The sequence below is a fragment of the Populus nigra genome, chromosome 12 (genome assembly GCF_951802175.1).
Source record: "Populus nigra chromosome 12, ddPopNigr1.1, whole genome shotgun sequence".
Taxonomy (NCBI): domain Eukaryota; kingdom Viridiplantae; phylum Streptophyta; class Magnoliopsida; order Malpighiales; family Salicaceae; genus Populus; species Populus nigra.
In genome coordinates this window covers 15,770,231-15,797,349 of record NC_084863.1, presented here as the reverse complement: position 1 = coordinate 15,797,349, position 27,119 = coordinate 15,770,231, and the positions used below count along the sequence as shown (strand labels likewise).

General features: G+C 34.1%; 3 protein-coding genes across 3 annotated transcripts; 2 read left to right on the top strand and 1 right to left on the bottom strand.

Moving 5' to 3' along the window:
* The first annotated feature begins 2,780 nt into the window (after positions 1 to 2,780).
* On the top strand, positions 2,781 to 7,435 carry LOC133670023 (protein NETWORKED 4B). Its single transcript, XM_062090418.1, has 4 exons — positions 2,781 to 3,023; positions 4,130 to 4,216; positions 4,556 to 4,664; positions 5,260 to 7,435. Exons 2-4 carry the CDS (start codon positions 4,202 to 4,204, stop codon positions 7,005 to 7,007), a joined length of 1,872 nt encoding a protein of 623 aa, XP_061946402.1. The 5' UTR covers positions 2,781 to 3,023; positions 4,130 to 4,201; the 3' UTR covers positions 7,008 to 7,435.
* A 171-nt stretch (positions 7,436 to 7,606) lies between these two features.
* On the bottom strand, positions 7,607 to 14,173 carry LOC133670024 (DEAD-box ATP-dependent RNA helicase 20-like). The gene is made up of 14 exons (XM_062090419.1): positions 13,821 to 14,173; positions 13,553 to 13,645; positions 13,297 to 13,461; positions 13,097 to 13,192; positions 12,704 to 12,778; positions 12,214 to 12,375; positions 11,652 to 11,732; positions 10,607 to 10,705; positions 10,031 to 10,126; positions 9,789 to 9,920; positions 9,246 to 9,320; positions 8,789 to 8,878; positions 8,625 to 8,699; positions 7,607 to 8,398 (listed from the first exon to the last, which is right to left on the bottom strand). Exons 1-14 carry the CDS (start codon positions 14,085 to 14,087, stop codon positions 8,225 to 8,227), a joined length of 1,680 nt encoding a protein of 559 aa, XP_061946403.1. The 5' UTR covers positions 14,088 to 14,173; the 3' UTR covers positions 7,607 to 8,224.
* A 7,874-nt stretch (positions 14,174 to 22,047) lies between these two features.
* LOC133669123 (trans-cinnamate 4-monooxygenase) lies at positions 22,048 to 26,023 on the top strand. Its single transcript, XM_062089148.1, has 3 exons — positions 22,048 to 22,948; positions 23,749 to 23,882; positions 25,254 to 26,023. The coding sequence occupies exons 1-3, from the start codon at positions 22,164 to 22,166 to the stop codon at positions 25,850 to 25,852; spliced, it is 1,518 nt and encodes a 505-aa protein (XP_061945132.1). The 5' UTR covers positions 22,048 to 22,163; the 3' UTR covers positions 25,853 to 26,023.
* The last annotated feature ends 1,096 nt before the right edge of the window (positions 26,024 to 27,119 follow it).

The following is a 27,119-nucleotide window of genomic DNA, read 5'->3' as shown; positions in this document are numbered from 1 at the left end:
ATAACTCAACTGTTTAAGTTTTAAATTTGTTTTTTAAAAGTTACTGGTTTGAGTCCTATAAATTTCAAAATCACTAGAAACTTATATGATTGTTAATTTCAAAGCCGTGGAATTAATCGAGATGAATACAAATTAGTCTGGACATCCATACTAAAAAAACAAAGAAGAAGAAGAAGGAAAAAAGGACAGATAACAATCTATATAAAAAGCAAGAAAGTTGTTTGGAAATTGAGAGTGATACACCGAAAAAAAAAAGATTTGGCATCGAACATCACTTCTTTTAGTCTTTAAAGACTTTTAATTAATAGGCTTCTTTTGATGTGGTGATTGAGATTAATTTAAGTCAAAGTTTTCCATGAATAAACAAAGGCTATATACAATCATCCGATCCATTGTTTTGAAGGAGGTTAATTGACAAAAAGAGCGAAAACCCTGCTTTCTTCCTAGCTATTAATTACTTCCTGGCAATTCCAACAAGAGTTGATGAGATGAAGGATATTAGCAAAGGATATAGATAACGATGTAATTAGTTAAGGCTCGTTGCGGTTTGAGCCACGGCACAACCGGCAACAAGGCAAGTAAAGATATGGGCCAAACGGCTGCTGTAATTTTGCTGTGGCTGCCCGGCTGCTGCATTCGAGGGAGGGAAGTGCTGATAAGGTGCGGTGGCTCAACTGCAACTCCATGTTAATGTAATTTAAAATCAGTACCTGTGCGTGGGGAGGTTCACATCAAGCATGTTCATATAAAGCCTAATCGGTGTACTGATTGCCAAGCATGCCTTCTCACTCCTCTTTTAATAGTCAAAATAAATTTAATTATGATTAATTATTTTAATCACAAAGTTAATAAGATTTCAAAGATATTTTAATCAAATCAAATATTTGGATGTAAATTGTATATATGCTTTTTATATATAGATATGGATGTACAGTTTTTATTTTATTCTTGTTTTAATGATTTAGACTAACAAAACCGCTGGAGATTGCTCTAGATTAAAAAATAAAATAAAAAGATTTTCTAATTTATTTCTTCTAATTAATGTTTTGCTCGAGCTTGACTATTTTCGAATTAATTAGGGATTTTATTTAGCCTTTGTGTGTTTAGGATACGTACAATAATATTAAATTACTTAAGAATCTACGGTCTTTAGTTATCTTAGAATAATAATTTACACCCTGCTTTGAGACCTCCTCAAAACATTGTATTATTATTATTATTATTATTATTATTATTATTATTAATTGTTTTTTTAAATCTCGTAAAAAATAAAAATAAAATCCTGAAAATTCACAACAAACGGTTTGTGTTGTTGACTTATCAGCTGGCACCCGATCGACAACATTAATTATAATGTCTTCTCAACTCAAGGTATGGAAGAAGGAAGGCAGGCACTCGTGAATATATATATATATATATATATATATATATATATATATATATATATATATATAGGCCGCATGTCTTGGTATTATATATATATATTTATTTATTAATTTAATTATTAGCCAGAAAGGAGGAGTCATGGGAAGGAAGTGGGTGGCCTGCAAGCAAGCAAGCAAGCTAGCTGTAGCTACGTTCTTCAATAATGGCAGACCATCCCTCAAATATTATAACAAAGAAAGAAAGAAAGGGTTGCTTGCTTCATAAGGGACAGGTGGCATTGTAAAGGATGGTGAAGAAGCCCTGCCCTTTTGACTCCTTTTTTTTTAAAAAAATATATTCATTTAGAAAATAAATTAAAACAATTTAAAAATATTAAAAATATAAATTTTAATAAAAAAACATATTAAAACTCACCCCCCAACCACCCACCCGTTTCATCATCAACTCTATATATACCTAGACATCTCGATCTCTCTGGAGATCTTTTCTTCTACAAATTAATGGACAGCCATGCTTCATGACGTTGCAAATATGATTAAGATCCCCCCTTACAAATTAACAACAATTTAGAACACAAATATATACATATATCTCTTGTTTTCGTATTCACAAGAATTTCGAACCAAAAAATTTATTTATTTTGAAAAATATAAATAAATAATTAAAATCAAACATAATTAAATAACATATCCTCTTCACATATAACATTACTGGAAACCATTCCAGGAAGCGTAGTGTGGTGGAAAAGAGTTTCGGATCTGCACAGCAGGTCTCGAGTTCGAGTCAGGGCGTGCACCTCTTGTAAGAGTCTGGAACAGCCAAGTTTTACTCACTTACCTGGATCCACAAAATACCCTTTTCAGGGATGGGATTTCCTCGAATAAAAAAAATTAATGGAAACCAACTAAATTTGAAATGTGGAATTCTTTATTTATATTTCAAACCAATAATAACTATAAAAAACAAAACTGGATTCCACGATACCGATCAAAAGCATTAAATTCACTAAATCAGCATCTCCATTTTTTGAAGAGACAAAAGAAAGTGGCAGCTAATCTGGGAATGATTATCATGTATAGAAATTTGATAAAAAATTGTAAAAAAGAACAAAAGGGGACGGCTCATTTTTTATTGCAATTAAAATTGATGCACAGATACTACTAATCGGTATTGTATCATTTATTTATTTTTTTAATTTAATTTTGGAAAGAATGATTGGAATTTCTCAAAATACATAGGCATGATGAATTCAAATTTAATAGACAATGAAAAATTAATAGCATTAATTAATAATTATATTCCATCCCATGTGTAGCAAAAGTGTATTGACTTTTATGGAAATCCATGTGGGAAACCAGATTTATAAAGGTAGCCATCATTTCCCGTTTTCTTCCACCACTGTAATGGTGTAATAACTCTCTCTCTCTCTCTCTCTCTCTCTCTCTCTCTCTCTCTCGCTGTGGGGGCCTGTGGTTCTTGTCAGTGACCATACAATTTCATCAGATTTGTCTCTATTATTTCTTTCCTTCTTTCTTTTGAAACTGATCATCCACCACTACTTACCATCCCTGCCATTTCCGATAACAACAAACAAGAAAGCATCTTGCTTTCCTCCTTGTTCTCCCCTCTTCTCTCCTGTAAGCTCTCTCTTTCTTGTAGCTGCTTTAATTGATTATTCTTTGTTTTATTTCTGTTTTTCTTTCATTGCATAAGCTGATTTGTGTTATGATGTATTATAGTGGCTGTTGTGCTGCCTGCTTCTAGATTAATTGTTGAATTTGATATTTTATTGAGAATTATTAGTTTCTTTCATTAAAATCCAGTGACCCTTTTGATTCTAAGAGCAGCTGATTTTTTTTTCCCGTAACTGAAATCAAATGCAACTGTAAAAATTCAATCTTTTCATATTTTTAAGAAAAGGGATAAAGGTTTGATCTTGATCCCTTTAAAGGACTGAAAATCAACATGTAATAGTTCTCGAATGATCATAAGACAGATATTTTTGGTAAAAAAAACATTTCTTTATGTAACTGAAATAAGAAATTTCGATTCTGGTAATTGTGATTTAGTTCATTTAGAAACTTTAGATGAGTAGCGGTCAATTTAAGGGATTAGTTAATTAATTATACAGATTTTAGTGATTTTGTTCAAGACAAAGGAGTCGTGGAGGTAGCTGGACTTCTTGTTTGGACAGTTGTGTTTCCCGCGGCTTATATTAATTGTTTTTATTATTTCAAGATATTTATTCTTTTTTTGAGCTTTTCGAGGAACTGGTTTGTCACCCGCGCTTTCCATGCGCGTGTGAGTGAGTTAATCCATCAATCAATCTCCACCTTCCTTCAATGGGGCCCGCCCTTCTTCACCGATATGCATGTGGACCCATTTTTGGATCTTATCAATATTATATTGGACATGTTTGGCCGGTGGCGGTGGCGGCGACTGTCTCAGAATTTCATCAACACACATATATACATACATATAGATGAAGTGATGTTATTTGTTTTGTTTACTTCAAAGCTAGTTAGAGGACGGGCAATTTTTAGCAACCACTTCTCTCTTGACTCTTGTGGAAGGACTGTGCTTTTGGCTTTATTTTAACAAGTAGATGGGCGTCTCTGTCTCATGCAATGGACACCATTGGAGGAAACTTTTGTCTTTCTTTTAAATGACTGTTTTGTTATTTTAGCAAGTAGTTGCTAGGTTTGTTCACCATGTAATAGCTGTCTTTGTAATTGCGTGGCAGGTTAGTTAACAATACAACATCGGCTTTTTACGTTCATTGGATTGGACCTGCGTTTTTCCTCGAACGCACTAAATGGCTTCTTCTATGGTAAGAAATGATTTTCTTATTCAATTTGTGCCTTAATTTCTGTTCATGTTGATTAAAATCTGTTCACTCTTTCTCCTATTAGATTCCATGATTCTCTTCAATATGTTATTCTGCCATGCTGACATTAATTGTAGTTGCTTTCACAATGTCAAAAGTGGTTTGCAACCTGCAATTCCATGTCATGATCTGAATTCTGTGATTCATACTCCCTATGTATGCTCACATATGATAGTGTTCAACTTCAGTGTTGTTATGGAGTTCCTTTGCCATCTGTTCCACTGAATCTTCCTCAAGTTGGTCTTGTAACTCGTACTCTTGATTATGCGCTTCCTATTTCAGGTTCCGTCTAAGAATTTTAAGAGATCGCAATCAAGAAAATCGCATTCGTGGTGGTGGGATAGTCATATCAGTCCGAAAAATTCCAAGTGGCTTATTGATAATCTTGAGGGTGAGCAACTAATTTCTCACTGTCCCTTTTGTTGGTAGTGCAGAAATGTCACATGCATTACATGTATAAAAGAGACGGAACCAAATGGTGGTGCCTTGCCACGTTTTCTAAATCACACATTTAAGTATAATGCTTCCCAAAGACAATATAAACATTGTTTTAAAAGTTAAAAGGACATGCAATAAATTATGATACCGAGGTGTTTTCTCTGGATGTTGCTGTCCTGATCCATGAAGATATCAATAAGGAGCTGCTGTTCACTTGTTTATGTTTAATAATATGCATGTCTAATACCGTGTCTTGTCTGGTGCCTATATTTGGGGATCTGCCTCTCTATTTTTTCATCTCTAAGAGAATGGTGGTTAGAATGTTTGCTAGTTATAGCCAATTGCTCCTAATGATTTTTTTCTTGGGATTCCGATATGGGAATACCTTGAGTGATTGGTATGGTTAATTCCAATAACCCCCAAGCTTTTGAAACAGGAGTATTTTTTTCCAAACTTTGTATTTTAAATTACAGAACAGTAAGTTCCCGTGATCATTTTCGTTTCCAAAATGCCAAGAGTAAAAACAAGAAAACAATCCTTTACTGCAGAGATGGACCAGAATGTTAAGCGGATGCTGAAGCTAATTGAAGATGATGGAGATTCATTTGTTAAAAAGGCTGAGATGTATTATCAGAAGAGACCAGAACTAATTTCTCATGTAGAGGAGTTCTACCGCATGTATCGATCTCTGGCTGAACGTTATGATCACGTGACAGGAGAATTAAGGAGGAGTATTCCATCAGATCTTCAATCCCAGGGCTCCGGAATTTCTGATATTGTCTCTGAACCACCTTCTCCTGCGCGTGAACAAAAACTAAACCGTCATAAATCTGGCCCTCGAGCTGCTGGGTTTGAAGTCTTTCTGGGTTCTGGTGGTAGTAGCGATCATCACCAGAAAGAAGGAGATGAATCATCCACTTTGACAGATTCAGAATCAGAATCTGATGATTCTTCAGTCAACAATTACTCAAGTCTATCAGGGAATAGTGGTGACCAAGGACTGTCCAGGAAGATAATTGATTTAGAAATTGAGCTCCGTGAAACAAAAGAGAAGCTGCGGGCGCAGCAAGATGAGAGTGTTGATGGCTCATTTAGGGGAGTGAGAAATGAGGATTTTGATGATATTCTTGCTAGAATTGCAGGGTATGAGCGAGATCTGACAAATGCAAATCAGAGAATACAGGTGTCAGAAGAAGAGGTTGCTAGATTGAACATTGAGCTTAAAAAATATAGGTCATCTGAGGTCACTGAAGGTTTGCAGTCTGAGTTTGCATCGTCCACTGAGAGCAAGGCGATGACAAGGGAGGCTGAGCTGGAACCTGAGATAAATCAAGCTTCACATCTTCAAGAAAGGATTGATGGGTCAGAATCTGATACTTTTGACTCCAATGCTAAGATTCAGTCGCTAATGGAAGAACTTAGGATTGCTAATGAGAGACTTGAGGTTTCAGAGAAAGAAATTACTACTTTGAAAGGGCAACTTGAGGGTGATGGACCCTCTGATAAAATCAATAATTTGCAGGATGAGCTTGCATTGGCTCACAAGGAGATAAATACGTTGAAAAAAAAGCTCAACGCGGAAAAAAGGGAGGTCTCCAAGCTGCAAGAAAGAATTTCCAGGTTGAAAAGTAGTCTCTCAGACCGGGATCATGAGGTGAGAGATCTTAAAATAGCAGTCTCTGATGCTGAGCAGAAGATTTTTCCAGAAAAAGCACAGATTAAGGCTGAAATGTCTAAACTGATAGAGGAGAGGACATGCTTGGAGGAGCAGCTGAAAGAGCAAGAATCACGTGGCCGTTCTTTAGAGGATGACATTAGGATGTTCCAGGCTGAAAAAGCAGAAATGGAGCAAAGACTTGATTGTGAGATTCAGCAGTTAAAGGAAGACATTGCTGAGAGAGACAATCACATAGAAAAAATGGATAAAGGCCTTGATGTTTTAAAATCTGAGAGAGATAAGCTTAATGTTAAAGTTATTGCTCTTAAAGCAGAGGTAACTTCAAGAGATGAACGGATTGATCAAATGGATAGGCATTTGCAACAGTTACACATGGAGCATGTGAAGCTGGTTTCCGGTGCTGAAGAGGCACGAAAACTAATGGATGTGTTAAGATCAAAAGTTAAGGATCTGGAGGAAGAAGTTGAGAGGCAAAGATTTGTAATCCTGGAAGGGGCAGAAGAGAAACGGGAGGCTATAAGGCAACTGTGTCTCGCACTTGAACATTACAGGAATGATTATCATACGCTAAGACAAGCTTTTGTCGGGCATAAGAGAGTTCCAGTCTTGGCAACATAAAGTTGGGTTGTGGCTGCAATTCAACTGCACTTCTGATAGTGCGAGTGCGAGCCCCGGTCAGGTACTCAATAGTGTAATGATGCAATATTATTTCTTTCTTCACATATCTCACGCTTGAGTTGAATATTATTTCTTTCTTCACATATCTCACGCTTGAGTTGAGTGATGCCCAGGTTTACTACTATTAATGGTTTGTAGTAGTCCTGTGTTATTTCTTTGGATTGTGTAGCAAACATAAAAAGAGAACTGTCATGACTCATGTCTTGGGGGGCCATAAAAAGAAATCCTCGAACATCAAAGTAGCTTTGGATTCTCGTAGATAGAGTTTTTCCAAACCTACTCCTGCTAGCAGTGTTGTTTTGATGGGTTGGTCATGATTTTTACCTGTACTTTGAATCCCTGAAATGGAGTTTTTATTTTGTGCAAAATCTCTACCCAATTTTGTTGAGTATCTTCTAGTGCTAATCACATCTAGAGATTTTGAAGTGGGTTATGTTATGGTAAGATTTCTATTCTCAATAAATAAAAAGCCATCAGGAAGCTCTACGAGGCAGCCACTAAGGAGAATGAAATGTTGGGTGTAAAGAAAGTGAAGGTAGTTTCTTAGGAAGAGCATCCATAAAACCACGTAGAATGCTGGCATTTCATTATTAGACTTTCAAGGCAAAATGGAAAGCACTGCTACCACCTCTTTTAGGATCTCCTTGAAAAGAAAGATGTTGAAAGCGGTGCAAAGTGCAAGCATCTAGAACATATGTTTTTGCTAGTTTTAGTTTTTTTTTTTTTTTTTTAAATCAGAAACAGGGTAAAAAATTGAGTCCCAACAAAGTTTTCAATAGAAAATTCTAAAGATGTACAACTTGCGCAATCTACAAGCAGCACTGCCACGAGCCCGCCCCTTTCAGATCATTCAGCCTGTCCTCTTTTTACAACAGCTTGCTTGCGGTAGGATGATGTAGAAGGCATAATGAGATATTGAGAGGGAACAAGTCATCCGTGACTTTGTGTCATCTTCAGCATGTTGTTATTCACCGCACGCCCAAATTCGGAAGTTGCACATTCATTTTCTTTCAGCATCACAAGTTGGGTAATTGTACAGAAAATGCACGCCATTATATGCACCCGCCCGCTCACACGCACTAACCTTAAAATTCTTGAAATCCTGAGCATGGATCATCAGTGCTCTTTAAAAAGGGCACCAAATGGATCATCATCAATCAATCATCCCAGGCACTGTCAGCTGCACCCTCACTTTTAATGATTGAAGGAGCTATCATGAACCTATACTTATCCTCGATGTTTATACACGCGGGCCCCATCACCTTGGACGGATCATTCCTGGCTTCCTTTTGCAAAGCTGCCGCTGCCTCTCTCTCTTTCCTTCTCGCAGTCTAAATATCAACAGCACTAAGCTCGGTTAAAATACAAGAAAGATGACAAAGCGAAACATCATTCAAGATGTAATAACTACATAGCAATTCCGTTCCACGCAGCAAGAAAAGGCTTGCATGGAGAGTCGTGTGGAGCAGAGAATGTGAGGCGATAGAAACACAACCAATCCAAGTATACTATTACAGAAAGAAAATATTAAAGTATATTAGAAAATAAAACCAATACCTTCCCTGTTGCAAAAGCCACCGTGTTCCCCGACTCAACATCTGCTATTGCTTTCTTTATTTGTGCCACGAGGAACTAAAGTAAGAAGGCACACCAGTAAAAGATTGAAGGGCTGGCAAATTTACGGGAAAGGAGCATAAGATAAGATAAGGTTAAGAAGGTACCAGATCTTGATCAGTGTAGAACGAAGTGGCTTGGCCAGTTGATCCTGCACGGCCAGTCCTTCCAATTCGATGCACATAATCTTCCATTGTCTATATTGAGACAGCCATAGCTGAAGCTTCAGGTTTGCTATTTCAGAAGGAAATTAATAGCAACTGAAATGATGAGGCTAATGAAATGCCAAAGATATGTATCACAAAGACTACATGACCGCAAGCTGACCATGATGTACCTCAAGGCATGGTTCTTGTTAGCCTCAACACAAGATGAGATTTCAGGATACTTCTATAATCAAGATCACTACCAATGCTATTGTGAACAACAAGAATGGCTGGCAATCCATAAACCAAAGCAGGATTCCCGAGTTTTTCCAACAAAATAATCAATGAAATACTGCCAGGCTGTGTTCGTGGATTTAATCTAGCAAAAGGTGATCAAAAAAGTTTCCACTAAAAATACCTTTGGGAGATCCAGATTAATCACATGAGCAACTCCAGTTACATCCAATCCGCGAGATGCAACATCAGTGGCAACCTGCACATGGATCGCTATAAGAAACATAGACAATATTGAATTTGTAAAAAAAGAAAATTTAAAGAAGAAACGGGAAGAGGGAGCAAAAGAGGAAGTATAGAATAAATCTACTGCACATCAGAAACGATACTTTTTCTTTCTTTTTTTCAGGAAAAAAATAGTAAATTGTATTAAAAGGCACCAGAGGATGGTACATCAAAGAGTGCACTAAGATAAACAGGCATGTGTGACAGTGCGAGTACAAGTGTATAGAGGATGGGGAGAGGGAACACGACAAAAAAGAGGGACGGTGATTAAGAGCATTAAATTTGATTCATTGGATAACTTCAACAAAGAAAGTAAGACAGCTTGAATACGAAACAACTCAGGAATCTCACAAACTGAGTTATCTAAAACATGTGACGATATTGATATGAACATTTCCAAAAGCAAGCACTCAAGGTCCTTAAGTAATATAAATCATAATACCAAAATACTAGTAGAGCCACTCCTAAAATCACGCAGAGCAGCCTCTCTTTCACTCTGACTACGACCACCATGAAGAGCAACTGCCTGTAAAGCTTGTGCTACCAAAGCTTCGGCAACTTCGTTGCACCTTGTCTACATGCAGACCATATTCAAGTATCAAAACTTTACCTAAGATTGTAGTGTAAATAACAATAGAGAAACATAACTTAAAGTGCATTAAAAATATATAGCGTGAGGTGTACCTTCCTCTCCACAAACACAATAGTCAAGGGGAAAGGTTGATTTGATCTTTCAGCCTGAGAAGCATCCTCCACGAGCAGAGCTAGAAGGCAATCAATCTGCACCACATTAAATGCTTTCACAACAGTTTACCAATTTGATTAATCGATGGGTCACACAAACTTGAAAGAACAGATGTTAACTTAAAAATAAGTTATAAGAATATAACCCATCCAAGTTAAATAATTTATGGTAAAAATATACGATGACATAGAATGGACATGCTCCAAAAAAACAGAATGGAACATTGTAATGTTTCCTCACTCACAAGTCAGAGAGCAACAGTATCTTGTATCTTTATGATTAGACTCGATATTGTTATCTCTATTACAAATAATGAAATTGCTTCAGTTACCAAAGTGGCAATGACTAAACCAGCAGTGAAGTTGATGGCATGAAGACACTAATTGTGATGCGCAAGCCTGCTTAGAAATGAGGAACTATATACTAGGTCCACATAAACCAATAAATAGAAAGCCAACCTTCAACACTGTATGTGAAACAACATATCTTGTACTGATGCACCAAAAGAAACATACCTTCTCGCTTTCAGAAACCTTTGTCAGAATTTGAGACACATTTGCAGTTGGGCTACTCACTTTTCCTACCCTAACTTGCACAGGGCTAGTTAAGTACTCCTGAAATTGAATAAAAACAAGGTAATTTTCACATTAACTTCTTTGTGGCAGGGTAAACTAGCCAATATAATCTTACAACACAACTTAATATTAATAAGTAGGAAATATCTCAAGATTTTCAACTCAAAATTGATAATAATTGCAAGCAAAACCAGCCAGATAGGCAAAGGGGAGGAAAAAATATAGTTGGCTTCTTTTCAAAAATATAGTAAAAGTAAATACATGATTTGCAGCATGATCTTTGAATGCCGTCATAAAACTCATCCTGGTGCTAGAATGATTTGAAAGCTAAACATATAGACCACTGAAACAGAGAAACCATGAGACACCATACCAAATATGACAGAGAATATTAGCAAGATAGGATAAGAAGAGCCATTAGACCAAATTGACCGTGTCTAGTATCACAAGAATGAAATTCAACATTGTACTTTAAAGTGTGATTTTCATGCAACAATTCAAATTTTGGGATAGTATTTGTTTTCCAGCAACATTTGACCATAAGGAAACAATAAACCATTATCTGAAGATGCTCATGTTTGAAGTTTTGAAAAGATTATTTCCAGGGACTTGCAGACACACAAAACAGGAATACATCTTAACACCAAAACAAATACACCTAATGAGAAGGCTTCATAAATTAATCAAGTTCAGTTGGAAGAAACCTGAAATAAAATCACCTTGGGTAATCAAAATATGAATTTGAAAGAAAAAGGTTACTGTCAAAAGGATATCAATTTCCAGGCATTGAGTTTTTTTAAAAGAAAAAGTTTAATATTACATATTCTACTCAATGGGCCAGGATTCGATTCAAATGATAGCTGTTAAAGAAAATGAAGCACGGATCCATCAATATCTTCTAAATTATTCCCACTCTCCTCTTCTTGCAAGAATCATATCATGCTTTTAAGGGTAAATACAAACGGAAACAAGCAGGAGCTCTAACCTGTGTTAATGTTTCAATTTCCACAGGCATAGTTGCACTGAACAGCAAAGTTTGATGCTTTTCTGGAAGGTTGCGCATAACCTGAAACAATATGGAAGTGATTAATACATCTTCTTGCTGAAGATAACTGCAATGCTTGCAAGTGTAATAACACTAGTCATATGAAGCACTGTTCTATCTGCAGTTGAAGAATCCACTCAAATGACAATGATGCAGTGAAAGCATTAGAATCAAGCACATGTGCTAACTTTATCTAAAAAAAAATAAAAATTCAACCACTCGCATGCATTCGCATCATCTGCTCACAGAAAGGTAAACTCAGATATGTCCCTTTAGTGTTGGGCAGATCAATGAGTTAGTTATAATGCTGTGAAGCTGGGGTTGCTTACCTGTTTAAATTTTTGTTAAACAAGGATAAAGTTGCAGTTCTTGTGAAAATATTTGTGTCACCGAAACCTATCTTGATTGCTTTAAATTTTAAAGTGTACGTATGTTATTCAGTTATAGATCATAACTAGCATGGTGTATACACTGTTGAGCATCAAACTGCAGAATCATGTACCTCTCTAATCTGTGGTTCAAACCCCATGTCAAGCATTCTATCAGCTTCATCCAGAACAATAAATGAAATTCTTGAAAGGGAAGTGTTTCCTTGTTGTATATGATCGATTAATCTTCCAGGAGTAGCAACAATTACATCCACCCCTGCTCGTAGCTCCAACCTCTGTCACGGGATGCAGCGTCAAAAAAAAGGTATTAGGAAACTATATGAAAATTACATGTTACCATAATAATACTAGAAAACAGAGCATCAAGAGACATTCTTAGTTGCTGGCAAAGAACATGAAACGCTGTTATAGGAGTCCAATTCTCACAAAGATATGGAATTTCAGTAAAGCTCCAACATGCAAAAAGTTTCTTTTATTCTACCTAACCACATGCAGACAATTCCAAGGCAACAGGCATGGATAATAACCCATCATTTCTAGTCTTTTAATGCACCTAGAAACTACAATCAACCATTAGAAGCCAAATGTCACAGCATTTTTTACCTGGTCAGCAATATTTGTTCCTCCCACCACGATTGCCGTTCTAAAGGACTCAAGAGATCTACTAAAACCTTTAACCTGAAAGATATGACAAAGTAGCTCAATATCGGTGCTTGTCAAGTATGTCTAACAAACTCATGTAAAGTTGCTATACAGAACAAACTCAAGTATAGACAGAAACCTCATGAAAATATGTTCCATCATTACAAATAAAGTCGATAATAGTCGTGAATCTAAAAGATAACCAAATTCAAGATGAATTTTCATAGAGTTGCATTCATTGACGATACTCCATAATTTCTATAAATGAAAAATATAAATAAAAGGTGACCGGAGCGACAGATGTAATCCATGAGTATATTATTGCTCTCTACTGCTGGAAAGCATCTACCACACCTCTTTTTCAATCTGCTGAGCGAGTTCTCTTGTAGGAGCCAGCACCAATGCCAATGGTCCATCACCACGCCGAACAGGAGGTTGAGCCAAGCAATGCTGCAGATCAAAATATGAAAAATCCCAATCAAACTACACAAACAAATGCAAGACCCCTAGAACACATCTACCAAAAGCATGGCTTTTAGCATTAATCTAATCACCTGTATCATAGGAATGGTAAATGCGGCAGTTTTGCCACTACCAGTTTCAGCACAACCCAGCAAATCCCTTCCACTAAGTGCGACAGTCATTGCCTGAGCCTGGATTGAAGTCGGCCTCGTATACTCATGATGTGCAATATCCTTCATGATACTTTGATGTAAACACTAACAAATATTTACAAAACCTCTTCAGTTTCACAAATTACTCCGTAATAAATAAAAAATATTAAAAAATTAAAAAAGAAAAAGAATTTACCATATCTTCAAATGATTCAATAGCTGCAGGTGCAAGAGGTGAACCCGAAGCAACACTAACATCTATATTAAGCCGAGACCGAATTTCTGCAATCTGCATTTATCATTACAGTCTCAATCATGTATTTATTTAATTAACGAATTGAATTATTATTTTTTTCGAAATAAAGAGAAAAGATCACCACTAAATAAAGCATATTTTTAGTTCAATAACAACTTAAATTAGCAAAAATAAAAAATAAAAACTTGAAGAAGAAGAAGAAGTGAACCTGATCGGGATTGAAGCGAAGGACGCGGTCGGAGGGCGTCCAGTTAGGAAAAACAGGTTGAGGAACGGAGATAGTTCGGGGGAAGGCGCCGGAGCTCCGACGCGAGGGAGAGGCGAATGTGGTGGAGGAGGAGGTGTTGAAATTCGAAGAGGAATGGGAGAGGTTTGGGTGATCGTTAGTGTCAGTTGGAGGAACTGAGTGAGCTCTAGAAGCAGTAATGGTGGCGTTTGAGCTTGAGTTTCTCAGGTGAGGAGGAATATACGACATCGTTTTTCGAGCAGTAAAGACAGACTGAATCAGTGAAGTGGAACTGGAAGGAGGAGATAAAAGAGATAGAGAGAGAGAGAGAGAGAGGGTTTTGGTTTTGAAGAGGGGTATTTTGTAAGCCCAATCTGTTTTCAGGCCCAAATTTTCAGTGGGCCGTGTTGGATCATTTTCTATTTAGGTCATACTAGTTACATGCGCCGCCCGATGCCGCGGGTCAATTATTTTTTGTATTTTAAAAATAATCAAGATCTAAAAATATTAAGTTTTTTGCAAAGTTATACCCAAGAGTTTCAGGTTTGGTTGCAACGTCTGATCCAAGAGTAATGTTTATAATATTAATAATAACATTAAACTTGGGTTAACTCTTAGCATAAAAGTGTCTGGACTGCAATACTAGATCCAATAGCATTGGATGTGGGTCTGGCTGCAAGGTCGTGTCATAGAAGTGTGATAATTAAATAGATTAGTTAAAAAAAAACCAACATGAAGAAAAAAACTAATGAAAAAAATATGAATTAATTGGGTTAACCCTTCAAACCAGGTTAACCCGTCATACCTTGAATTCGCATCGTGAAAGTTTGATAATTAAAAAGAAAAAAAAATTAATGGGTTAACCCAGAATTAACTGGGCTAACTCGTCAAACCAGGTTAACTTATCAAACCCGGAATCCGTGTAATAAAAGTTTGATAACTAAAAAGAAAAAAATTTAACATTAACAATTTAAATTAAACGAAAAAAATTAATTAAAAAAAAGACATTAACCTTTTCACTGTGAACCGCACTGTATAGTTCACAGTCAAAGGCATAAAAAAAAACTAAAGGCATTAGCCGAGAACTACTTAGAAAAAAATTTAATATTAATAAACTAAATTAATTAAATAAAATTAATTGAAAAGAAAAAAGAAAAGAAAATAAACTAAATAGAAAGAAATTTAACATTAACAAACTAAACTAAACGAAAAAAATAATTAAAAACAAAAAAAAACAAAAAATAAAATAAAATTCAGGTTAACTCGTCAAACCAAGTTAACCCGTTAAACCCGGGATCCGTGTCATGAATGTCTGGTAACTAAATAAAAAAAAATGAATATTAACAAACTGAACTAAACAAAAAAAATTAATTAAAAAGAAAAAAAAATTTGGGTTAACTCGTCAAACCACGTTAACCTGTTAAAACCAGTATTTGTGTCATGAAAGTCTGATAACTAAATAAAAAAATTAACATTAACAAACTAAATTAAACAAAAATATTTATGAAAATAATAATAATAAAAATTGATGGGTCAACCCGGAATTAACTGGATTTACCGGTGAAACCAGGTTAACTCGTAACACTTGAGATATGTGTCATGAAAGTCTAATAACTAAATCAAAAGAAATTTAATATTAACAAACTAAACTAAACAAAAAAAATTAATTAAAAAAAACAAAGAAAGAAACAAAAAAAAATCTCAAAAAACATAAAAAAATAGCTAAAAAAACTTAGATAATTTTTTTTAAAAAAAAAACACCTAAAAAATTAGTGTTTTATCATGAATTGCACTATGCAATCTACGGTAAAACACTGATTTTTTTAGCTGTTTATAATTTATCTTTTTAGAAAAAGAAGTGAAATCAGAGCTTAATGATGGCTTTTAATTCATTGTTGCAGTATTGATTAAATAAAGTGATTATCATAATTATATGCAAATTGTTACATGATAAATATTTATTATTCCATGTTGCATACATAGGATATTTTTTTCAGTGTCAAGGACATAAAATTTAAATAGTAATCGATGTTCAATTCTTCTGCGTGAAATGATTACAATTTAAAAAGCACACCACTTATCGACATGGTGCATTTAAATGAATTTATTTATATTAATTTGAAATTTTCAATCTAACAAATCATTAAAAAAATAAATATAATTAACTATTAAACTAATCTTATGAGATTTTTAATTTTTTTAAAAAAATATTTTTAAAATATAAAAATAAATAGAATCGTGCTCATTAGCACGTTTATCAGCACGTCAGTGATTAGCATATGCTTATGCTTGAGTGGCTAACTGTTTTTTTATATAATTCAATTAACCTATTCATATTACTTTTTATATAGATTAAAATTAAGTTTTGGTGGCCCAGTAATAAAAACTTAATATCAAGAGGTTTATTTTTTCTATAGTTTTAGGTTCGAGCTCTATAATTACTCATATGATGACCACTGAAAGCTTATATAGTCGTTAACTTCAGGGTTAGTAGTACATGGTCATTAACTTCAGGGCTGGTAGTTGATCCGGTTATTCATATTAAACTAAAAAAAAATTAAATTTTTATTATAATAATTTTAAAAACATATTTGTACCAATACGGTGTGTTTAAATAAATGGTTTTACATGCTAGTTTCAAAATCCAAATTTCAAGGAAGTTTAATTTCAAGTGCTACTAAGCACTAGGCGTCTTTCAAAGGGCAGATAGGAAAGCGCGCGCACAACCGTACAGGAGGACACGACGTGATGGAATGGACATGAGCTTTTTGTTTTTGTATGTGAACAAAAAAACATGTATTTTTTTATTTTTAATTTAATGTGTTTGTTCGGGCCAGTTTGCGTGCACCTCAACTAATCCCACGGGCTCTGAAATTAACGACCATGTAAATCTCCAATGGTCATCATATAAGCAACCATAGGGCTCGAACCTTAGACCACAAAGAGAGTAAACCTCTTTGTTCTAAACTCTTACCACTTGGTCACCGCCTAGATGGTTAAAAAAAGACTCGAACATGTCATTCTTACATTGAAGTTTTAAACCATCTAGGTGGTAGCCTAGTGGTAAGAGCTTGGAACCAAGAGATTTGCTCCCTCTGTGGTCTCAAGTTCAAACCTTGTGGTTGCTCATATGATGACCACTGGAGGCTTGCATGGTCGTTAACTTCATGGCCTGTGGAATTAGTCGAGGTGAGCGCAAGCTGGTCCAGACACCAACGCTAAACTTCAAAAAAAAGAAAAAGGAAAAGGCTCGAAAATGTATTTTTTTTTAATATTTCAAGAGCATATAATTTACATCAATTGGGTGCATTTATGAAAAAAGATTCTCTAATCAAATACTAGCTTCGAAATTAAGACTTGGAAAGTAAAATAAAGATTCTCCATCGTCTATCGACTCTATCCAGTAGACGTGTAATAAATTCCTGGCATTTGACATGGTTGGATGGATGTGTAGAAATCGAGATGGTGATGTTCATTGATGGAGAGTTTTGACATGAGAAATGGAATGGGGTGGACAAATGAGAGCACATTAACCCCGTCAATCCAGGTGTTTTTAAACCTAAATTTTTATGGGACAATTTAAAATGAAAAACAAACTTAAACAATAAAAATAAAAATAATTCTTGAAATTATGCTCGGTACAAAAACATCTTCCCAGCACCATACTAGAATGCTAAATGGATAGCTACCACGGTGGGAGGAGGGCGGTGGTAGCTCAAGCAATGATGACAGTGGCGTTGTTGGGGGTAGGCGAGCAATTTGTCCAAGTCTTTGTCCATGGTAGTAGGTGAGCTCTGTAACTGGTACTGGGTCTCCATCATCCATTACCATTTCACAGGAAAAAAATAATAATAATTCAATTTATTTCCTATTATTATAATGTTTCATGTTCAACGATGAATGCACTTGTCTACATTCTTCGATTATTTTTTTTCCAGGAAATATTTCTGGCCGCAATCGGGCAAATACCTTTTCCTTTTCCTTTAACGTGTTTGTACAAGTTAGGACGTTTGTTAATGCGATGCGGCATCATGAATCCATTAAAAGAAGAATAAATCAAAACAAATATTATCTTCAAATAAAAACCAAAATCATCATTGTATAGAATAAAAAATATTTATTTAACGGTAAAAATTTAGGATTAAGAGATTTATTGTTTTTTTATTTTAGATTCGAACCCTGTAATTACTAATATTGAAGGCTACTAAAAACTTACCTGTTATTAATTTCAAGATATGTGGAAATTGTTTGAGATTCATACAAGATAATCCGAACAACTCATGTAAATAAAACAAGTGAATAAAAAAAAATTATTTAAAAAAATTATAATTTAACTCAACCTTTGCGGTGACTTGTAAATCTCAAATCAGATCTGAAAAAGTTTACTCGCAACTTGGCAGCCAAGTTTGACAAATACTAGGACGTGAAAAGTAGATTATATTAAACTAGAAGAAGAAAAGGATTCTGATATGTTTGTTTATGTATGTGATGGGCGCGGTGTTTTACGTCGATTAAAGGTTTAATTTCATGTAATTTAATTTATAATTTTCTTAAATTATAATCATAAAACTATTTTAATATCAAAAACTCCTTCACATTAAAATAATTGAAGGTAACGTGGAGGTGAAAAGAAAGGGGCTTTGTACGGTTTAGGTGGGTAGATAGCATGCGGGAGGTGAACCTGACACGGCAGCAGCAGTTACGCCGTTAAGGGTGACGGGAGATTTTAGGCGGCAACTTAACTAACACCTGCGTTTGAAGGCTGACTTTTTGAGGGTGAGCGTGAAAGTTTTATATATATATTTTTTGAAAGTGTTTTTAATGGAAAAAGATAAAAATAACAGGTTTTTAGTTTTTAAAATTTATTTTTAATATCAATATATCATAAAATATATTTTGAAAAAAAATTAAAATTTAATAAAAAAATTAAAATTTAATAAAAAATAAATTTAAATTCTCTTGTATATATACACCATATATATATATATAATGTACGTAGGGATTGAACTTTTAAAATCAGCTGACGATCGAGCAATGTTTTAATATAAATTGATGCACAAGCTGGTCCAGTGATAATATTCTTTAATTGTTATGCTAATCCTTCTGAACTAACAATGAAGATAATAATAAACTAATCTTTATATATAGTTTGTTAAATTTAATTGACTAGTCTTTGTGATATTAAAATAGTCGGCTATTACCTAGCTAGCAAGCATTGACAATCTTCAATTTTATGAGTTCATTGTTCTTAATTAAAATTAACCCCTTTCTTTTCCAATCAAGATTTTCCATTTCACTCCCTTTTTTTTTTCTTATACTATTTGATAAAAAAGGATAACACAGGGTAAATTGGGAAAAAAATTAAAAAAAAATTAAAATTTTTGATATTATACTACAGCACATCTTTCTAGAGATAAAAAAAAATAATAAGTTTGATAAATTAATAACTTCCATCCTTATTTGAATTTAAAGTTTAAATAATATTTTAATTAATCAATAAATTTTTATGGTCTAAAAAATATTAGTTTGTAAAGATTTGATTGCATTTCGGTATATTTAACAAAAAAAATAAATCATGTACTATATAGGTAATGGATAATAAATATAGTTTCACATGCTTCTTGTCATTATACTTTATTTTACCTTTTCGAGATTAATTAAATCTTAACGTTTTTCATATTATTTTTTAAATTTAAATTGAATGAACAAATTATTATTTTTTTAGCTAAATTATTACTAAATTCAAAATTGATGATGAGATTTAAAATATAGTCTTACTTTTCATTACCAAGTAATGTACAAAATTAATATTCTATCCTAAATTCCCCTAGAGGTATCTTGATTATGAGATGCACGTCCAATCAATTAAAACCACCAGCCCACTTATATGGTAGGTTTGCCAACAAAGGAAGACAATACAACATAGCTTATACAGCTAGCTATTAATGCAGATTAATCAATTAATTAAAAATTATGCAAAGCTATAAGGCATGATCGTGCTCCTTGACTTTTTTTTTTTTGTATTTGGTGTAAAGCTCAAATCACCCGTTTATATTAGGCATTTATACACCGCAGTCCATTCACAGAAGAAGAAAAAAATTATATTCAAAGCTCCGTTTTTTATACAAAAACAAATAAATATTCATTTTTTTAGCCATGTTGATGATAAACTAATTGAAAATAATTATATGGTGTTTGGTATATGAAAAGAATAATGTTAACAAAAGACAGATAAATCAATGACAGTGTCCATGATTTTTAAATGCATGTTTGTGAGTGTGGTTGCAGTTGCTTTTTAAAATGTTTTTCATACCAAAATGCATTAAAATAATATTTTTTTATTTTTTAAAAATTATTTTTGACATCAGCACATCAAAACGATTCAAAACATAAAAAATTTAATTTTTAACAAAAGTTTTTTAAAACTTTTTAGAAACACGGATTGACCCGTATTTCCAAACGCTCTCTTAATTACAAAAATAGTCTCATGATACTCTCATCTCTTCACAGCTTATAAGTTGTTTTCCTTATTCTAAGCTCATCTTTCTTTTAGACTATATTTATTTTTTGGAAAGTGGTTTTTAGAAAATCATTTTTCAAACTTTCATGTGTTTGTTTGCCATTAGAAAAGTTGGTCAACGGAAAACACTTTCCGGAAGTTGTGAAAAATTTAAAAATATCATATTATTTGCTGATTATATCAAATTTGGTCCTTAAACTTTTGATTGTTATGTATATATATATATATTTGAATATTTATTTTTCAATTTCATCTCTTAAAATTTAATTTTTATATTAACTTTGGTTCTCATTTTTATAATTATTATTTGTTTTCCCTTGTCATTTTCTTATTGAAATTTTTTATCTATCAAATCTGGTCTTTATTCTTTTGATTGTTATTTATGTTATTTGAAATAATTTATGAAATGTTAATTATTACTATTTTAATTTCTTCATCTTTCATTTTTATTTTATTTTTTAGATTTGATTTCTATTATTTTGATTATTATTTATTTTATTTGAGATAATTTATGAAATTATTTTTTTTTCAATTTCATCCCCATTCAACTTTTTAATTTGTAGGATTTGTTTCTCGTTATTTTAATAAACTTGAGAAAATAAAACATTAGTGAGTTATTTTTCAGCTCATTTTCCATGACATAATCAAACACTAGAAAATGTTTTTTAACTTATTTTTCATTACACTACTAAACATCTGAAAATAATTTATTTTACTTGAATTCACTTTTTTTTAAAAAATTACTTTTTAGTAAAAAAACATGGACCAATTGATCATAATAATTTTTCCATCGATAAAGTTTTTCAAGCTAACCAAACATGAAAAGGTGAGAAAAACATTTTGTGACATGAGAAACTAACGTTGCTTGAATTCAAGATAGAAATTGACCTTGCAAGAAGACAGACGTATTCTTGGAAACACGTATTAATAAATGCAAAGTAGTTTGTCACACTATGGGAGAAAATCTCTAATAAAAGTAAGACCTTATAGTTTCAAGAGGTTAGGTTGATATTTAAAGAGAGATTTCTTTTATTAACTTTTTAGGTTGAAATCTTGAAATTAATAATAAAAAATTTGTGAATCCTTTTCTCTTGAATACTTTGGATTGATGTGAGGGATTCACATTTAAAATTATTCTTAAATGAATCTTGATGCTGTATGTTTGATATTGTATTTTTACTTGTTTTTTAAAAATATTAAATTAATAATTTTTTAGTGTTTTTTAAAGATTTGAATGCATTAATTTTAAAAATAAAATAAAATTATTTTAATATATTTTTAAATAAAAAATATTTTTAAAGAGCAGACTGCGCCCTATACTTGATCTCAATTTTAAGGAGATTTTGAGAACACAGGAATTAAAAAAAGAAAAGGAAAAACTTTCCTGGTTGATAGCCTTATCCCTTGAAGCTGAAATCATCATAGATTAGTGGCGCCCACATTACATATTGTATAGAAATACAAAAAGGCCTGGCAAATTAATTAATACGATGACCATATGACATTTTCGGCCACCAACCCGCCCTTACCTACTACTATCCATGATTATCAATGTCACTCTCCTACCACCTCAAATGTAACGCCGTTAACTCTCTCTCTCTCTCTCCCCCCAACACGCACAACCCTAGCTAGGAGCCACACGCTCCACCACCTAACGTGTGAAATTCAACTTCATTTCCTCTCTAATTTTTGTAGCTTATAAAACCCAAGCTCCCCTCATCCTGTTGCTCCCATCCAACAAACCATCACTCTTCTCACCTAAAAAATCCCCACCTCTTTTTGACAAAGAAACCAGTTCCAATATCATGGATCTCCTCCTCCTGGAGAAGACCCTCTTGGGTTCTTTCGTTGCCATTCTCGTTGCCATTCTCGTTTCTAAACTACGTGGCAAACGTTTTAAACTCCCTCCAGGTCCTCTACCTGTCCCCGTGTTTGGAAACTGGCTTCAAGTTGGTGATGATTTGAACCACCGTAACCTCACCGACTTAGCCAAGAAATTCGGTGACATCTTCCTCCTTCGTATGGGCCAACGTAACCTTGTTGTCGTCTCTTCTCCTGACCTATCCAAAGAGGTTCTGCACACACAAGGTGTTGAGTTCGGGTCGAGAACAAGAAATGTTGTTTTTGATATCTTTACTGGAAAGGGACAAGACATGGTGTTCACTGTCTACGGTGAACATTGGAGGAAGATGAGGAGAATCATGACTGTCCCTTTCTTTACAAACAAGGTTGTCCAACAATATAGGTATGGCTGGGAGGAGGAAGCCGCTCAAGTTGTCGAGGATGTTAAGAAAAACCCTGAGGCTGCAACCAATGGGATTGTTTTGAGGAGGAGATTGCAACTCATGATGTATAATAATATGTACAGGATTATGTTTGATAGGAGATTTGAGAGCGAAGACGATCCTTTGTTTAACAAGCTCAAGGCTTTGAATGGTGAGAGGAGCAGATTGGCTCAGAGTTTTGAATATAATTATGGTGACTTCATCCCCATTTTGAGGCCTTTCTTGAGAGGTTACTTGAAGATCTGCCAGGAGGTTAAGGAGAGAAGGTTGCAACTCTTCAAGGACTACTTTGTCGATGAGAGGAAGTAAGTTTCTCTCTTCCTTTCCTTTTTTTGTTTTGTTTTTTAACACATCGAATCTTGGCCATTAATTAGATTCTTAATTAATTAATCGAAAATAATCCTGAACAATTTAGTAATCTATTAATATTAAGTTTTATTAGTTCCCTGCAAATTCGTGCATTACTATTTTAATTTTTTTTTTGGGACTTAATATTCAGGCAACTAATCAAATCAATTCAAGTATATACTATCTGGCCTTAAAAGCATATTCTAGATAGATCATGATGTTAAGCATTAAAAAAAATATAATGTAAATACTTGTATCAATAAAATCCGTCCTTAATATTATAATTCAACTCTTCTTTTTCTTCCTACTTATTCATCATTTACAGCGTCATGCTTAGGTTTGTAGTTTTGGACAGTTCTAGACTTCTAGTGCCTGTTCTCTGGACTGGCAGCTTCCATGTCTTCATGGTTGTTGCCGTTTGGAATTTATAGTTTTGGCATCTTGTGCGCCAAGTTTTTGGCATCTTGTGTGATTCTGCACATCGAGAGGTCTGTGTATATATACCTGTTTACTTTTGAAGAGTTAATCTAAGATTTTTTATTAAAAAAATTAATTTAAAGTTCACCGGGTTAATCAACCGGATTAATTAATTTATAATCCGGCTACAACCCCATTAAAAATTTAATTAATCTGGTTCAACCGATCTGAGCAGTGACATGTCCTTTTTTTTTGTAATTGAAACCGTAATGATTCTGTTTTAAGGTTGAGTTAGGCAGAGATGGTAATGAATATTAATGATGTTGTTATTGGACAATAGGAAACTTGCAAGCACAAAGAACATGAGCAATGAAGGGTTGAAGTGCGCAATAGACCATATCCTGGATGCTCAAAAGAAAGGAGAGATCAACGAGGACAACGTTCTTTACATTGTCGAGAACATCAACGTCGCTGGTATGCACTTTTACTACTTTACTTTATAGCATAGCATGTTTTGAAGCGTAATTATTTTTTAAAATATTTTTTATTTGAAAATTTATTAAAATAATATTTTTTAATTTTTTAAAATTATTTTTGATATAGCACAATTAAATGATTCGAAAATATAAAAAAAAGTATTAATTTAAATATATTTTTTTAAAAATAGAAAAACAAACACTATTGTGCCGTATTATTTTCTATCCCTGACTAGTAGGTGCCGTTTCATGCTCAACTAGTGGAAGGGCATTTTTGCAAGTAAATTAACATCCAGTACCCAAATGTCAAGCCTATGATAAATTACAAGTTAAGTTTATTAATATTAAGAGGCCCCCCCAAGTACGGTTAATATCTCAAATGCCAAGTGATAGGATTGAGCTAGAAGGTGTGTGGGTGTCGGTATCATTTTCCATCACTTACCACCTAACTTCACAATCTCAGTGTTAATTTCCTATCTTTAAAGAATACTTACTACATATAGACTGAACCACCCTTTTTAAAACTTTTTAACTTTTCCTTGGCGGCATGTTGCACGGATGTTTTTGTTTTTACATTTTAAAAATATTTTTAATATATTTTTAAATAAAATATATTTTAAAAAACAAAATAAATACACCCAAACTACAAGATTATGGGCCCAGACCGGGCTGGTTTCAGTTCTCATCCCCGTCCGTTGAAATCTCTCACTTTCTGTATATATATAAAAATATATACAAGGGGTTGAGTCAGAATTGGTGGTGTTAGCTTAGGTTGCAAGTAAGAGCTGGACCACCACCCACCAGCTATGAGCTGGCGGGACGCCGACGGCCGGGTTTGTTTAAAATTATAATAGTGATAGTGATTAAAAATGTTTTTTATTAAAAAATATATTAAAATATTTTTTTTAAAAAAATTATTTTTAATATCAACACATTAAAATAATTTAAAAATAAAAAAATTTAATATATAATTTATTTAATACAGTTGAGCCACATGAGATCTGGTCCACCCACCTTCAATTTGAGTCGTTACTTTAGGCTTTTCAGAAAGTTTCAAATGTCATATGTCCATTATCCTTCTATTCCACATCATATTGTATTGTAGAATATATATATATATATATATATATATATATATATAGAGAGAGAGAGAGAGAGAGAGAGATTTTCTCACCTTCCCCATGTTAAATAACATTTCTTCTTCTTCTCAAGAGGTAGGTGTGATAGTTAAAAAGATTTACGCCTTTCTCTCTATTTTTTTGAATTTAAAATTTAGAAGAAGATTTTGTTCATCTAAACATATTCTTGTACGGGTTGAATTCAATAGTAGATTAATTTGCTAAATTAAATTGATTGTCGTATGGAACAGCAATTGAGACAACACTATGGTCGATCGAGTGGGGAATTGCTGAGCTTGTGAACCATCCTGAAATCCAGAAGAAGTTGCGCCATGAGCTCGATACCTTGCTTGGACCTGGTCACCAAATCACCGAGCCTGACACCTACAAGCTCCCTTACCTTAATGCTGTTATCAAAGAGACCCTCCGACTCAGGATGGCAATTCCTCTACTTGTCCCACACATGAACCTTCATGATGCCAAGCTTGGAGGCTTCGACATTCCAGCTGAGAGCAAGATCTTGGTCAATGCCTGGTGGCTCGCCAACAACCCTGCCCACTGGAAAAACCCTGAAGAATTCAGGCCAGAGAGGTTCTTGGAAGAGGAGGCCAAGGTTGAGGCCAATGGCAATGATTTCAGGTACCTTCCATTTGGAGTTGGGAGAAGGAGCTGTCCTGGAATTATTCTTGCATTGCCAATTCTTGGCATTACTCTGGGACGTCTGGTACAGAATTTCGAGCTCTTGCCTCCTCCCGGACAGTCAAAGATAGACACTGCAGAGAAAGGTGGACAGTTCAGTTTGCACATTTTGAAGCACTCCACTATTGTTGCAAAGCCAAGGTCCTTTTAATTTCATTTCACACTTTTTTTTTTCTGGGTGTTTTGTTACTGTAAGACTGTTGAAGAAGAAAAGCGGTATGGTTTTGGATGCGGGATCCAGATGGAATTGTCTAATTATGATATAATGGGGGTGTCACTGTAAATCTATGAAGCTATGAACTCAAAAGGGATCCTTTTTTAAGACTTTGCAATAAGTTTATATTTAATTTCCTGTACCTTGGGCCTTACGCTGTGAATTCCCACTTTTACATGGAGTCCACGAACAGTTTGGAAAGGAGCTCGTATCCGTGTGCGTAAGGATTTTGATTGAGCACCTTTCCATGCCTGTCATGAAATGTGTTACTCTTTGAAAACTCCATTAAAATCTCTACATCTCCATCACTTGAGCATTACGTTCTTTTGTATACATTTCTGGTAAAACTTGTGCACATGACCTCTGATGTACTATGATCATGAGCTACTGGTTTGGGTAGGAAGGTGTCCCTTAAGACATCTCAGTTTGCTGTTTGTTTCCTAGATTGTAGTTCTTTGCCTGGACAGTTTATCAGTACACTTTAAAAACTTAAAATTAACATATAAAAATATCATGAATAAATAAATGAGAAAGAGATCTCAGAAAGGAAGAATTGTATTTAAATTTTAAAAAAACTGCCTGCAATTTCATATAATTTAATAGCCGGAGATCTTGTGCCGGCGAGGAGGAGAGCTAGAAACACCTTCCCTTAGCAGATGACCCGTGCCGTGATCCTTGGACGCTCCACCTCGATGCTAAAATCCTCAAAAGCACAGAACCAGCAACGTGATTGAAACAAGTGCAACATCCACTAACCCTATGCTCTCACCACCAAATTAAAGCTTCTCTCCAAGCTCTTCTTCCGGTCTCCTCAACCCTTCAATTAATCCCTAGTCCTTGCTCTTCCTTCTCTCCTTTCAACTTCCATAGCCTTTTCCCAAATAGCTTCACCATAGGTACTAGCCATATTCATGACTCATTCACCTAACTCGAGTCCGCAAAATTGAAGAAAATTGCTTTCATATTTTTTTTCCCTGGTGTAATTTCGTAATCTTTAAAAGATGCAAGGCCATAAACAATTATTTAGTATTATTATTAGTCAATCTTTCTAATTTAATTTCTTTTATAATTTAAATTTAAAATTAAATTAGTTTAAAATTAACGGCATGACCTAGTTGATTTATTCGATTATTTAAATACTTAAAAAAAAGTGATTTATAGATTTTCTTACTATGATTTTTATAAATTAGTTTAAGTTGTTTTA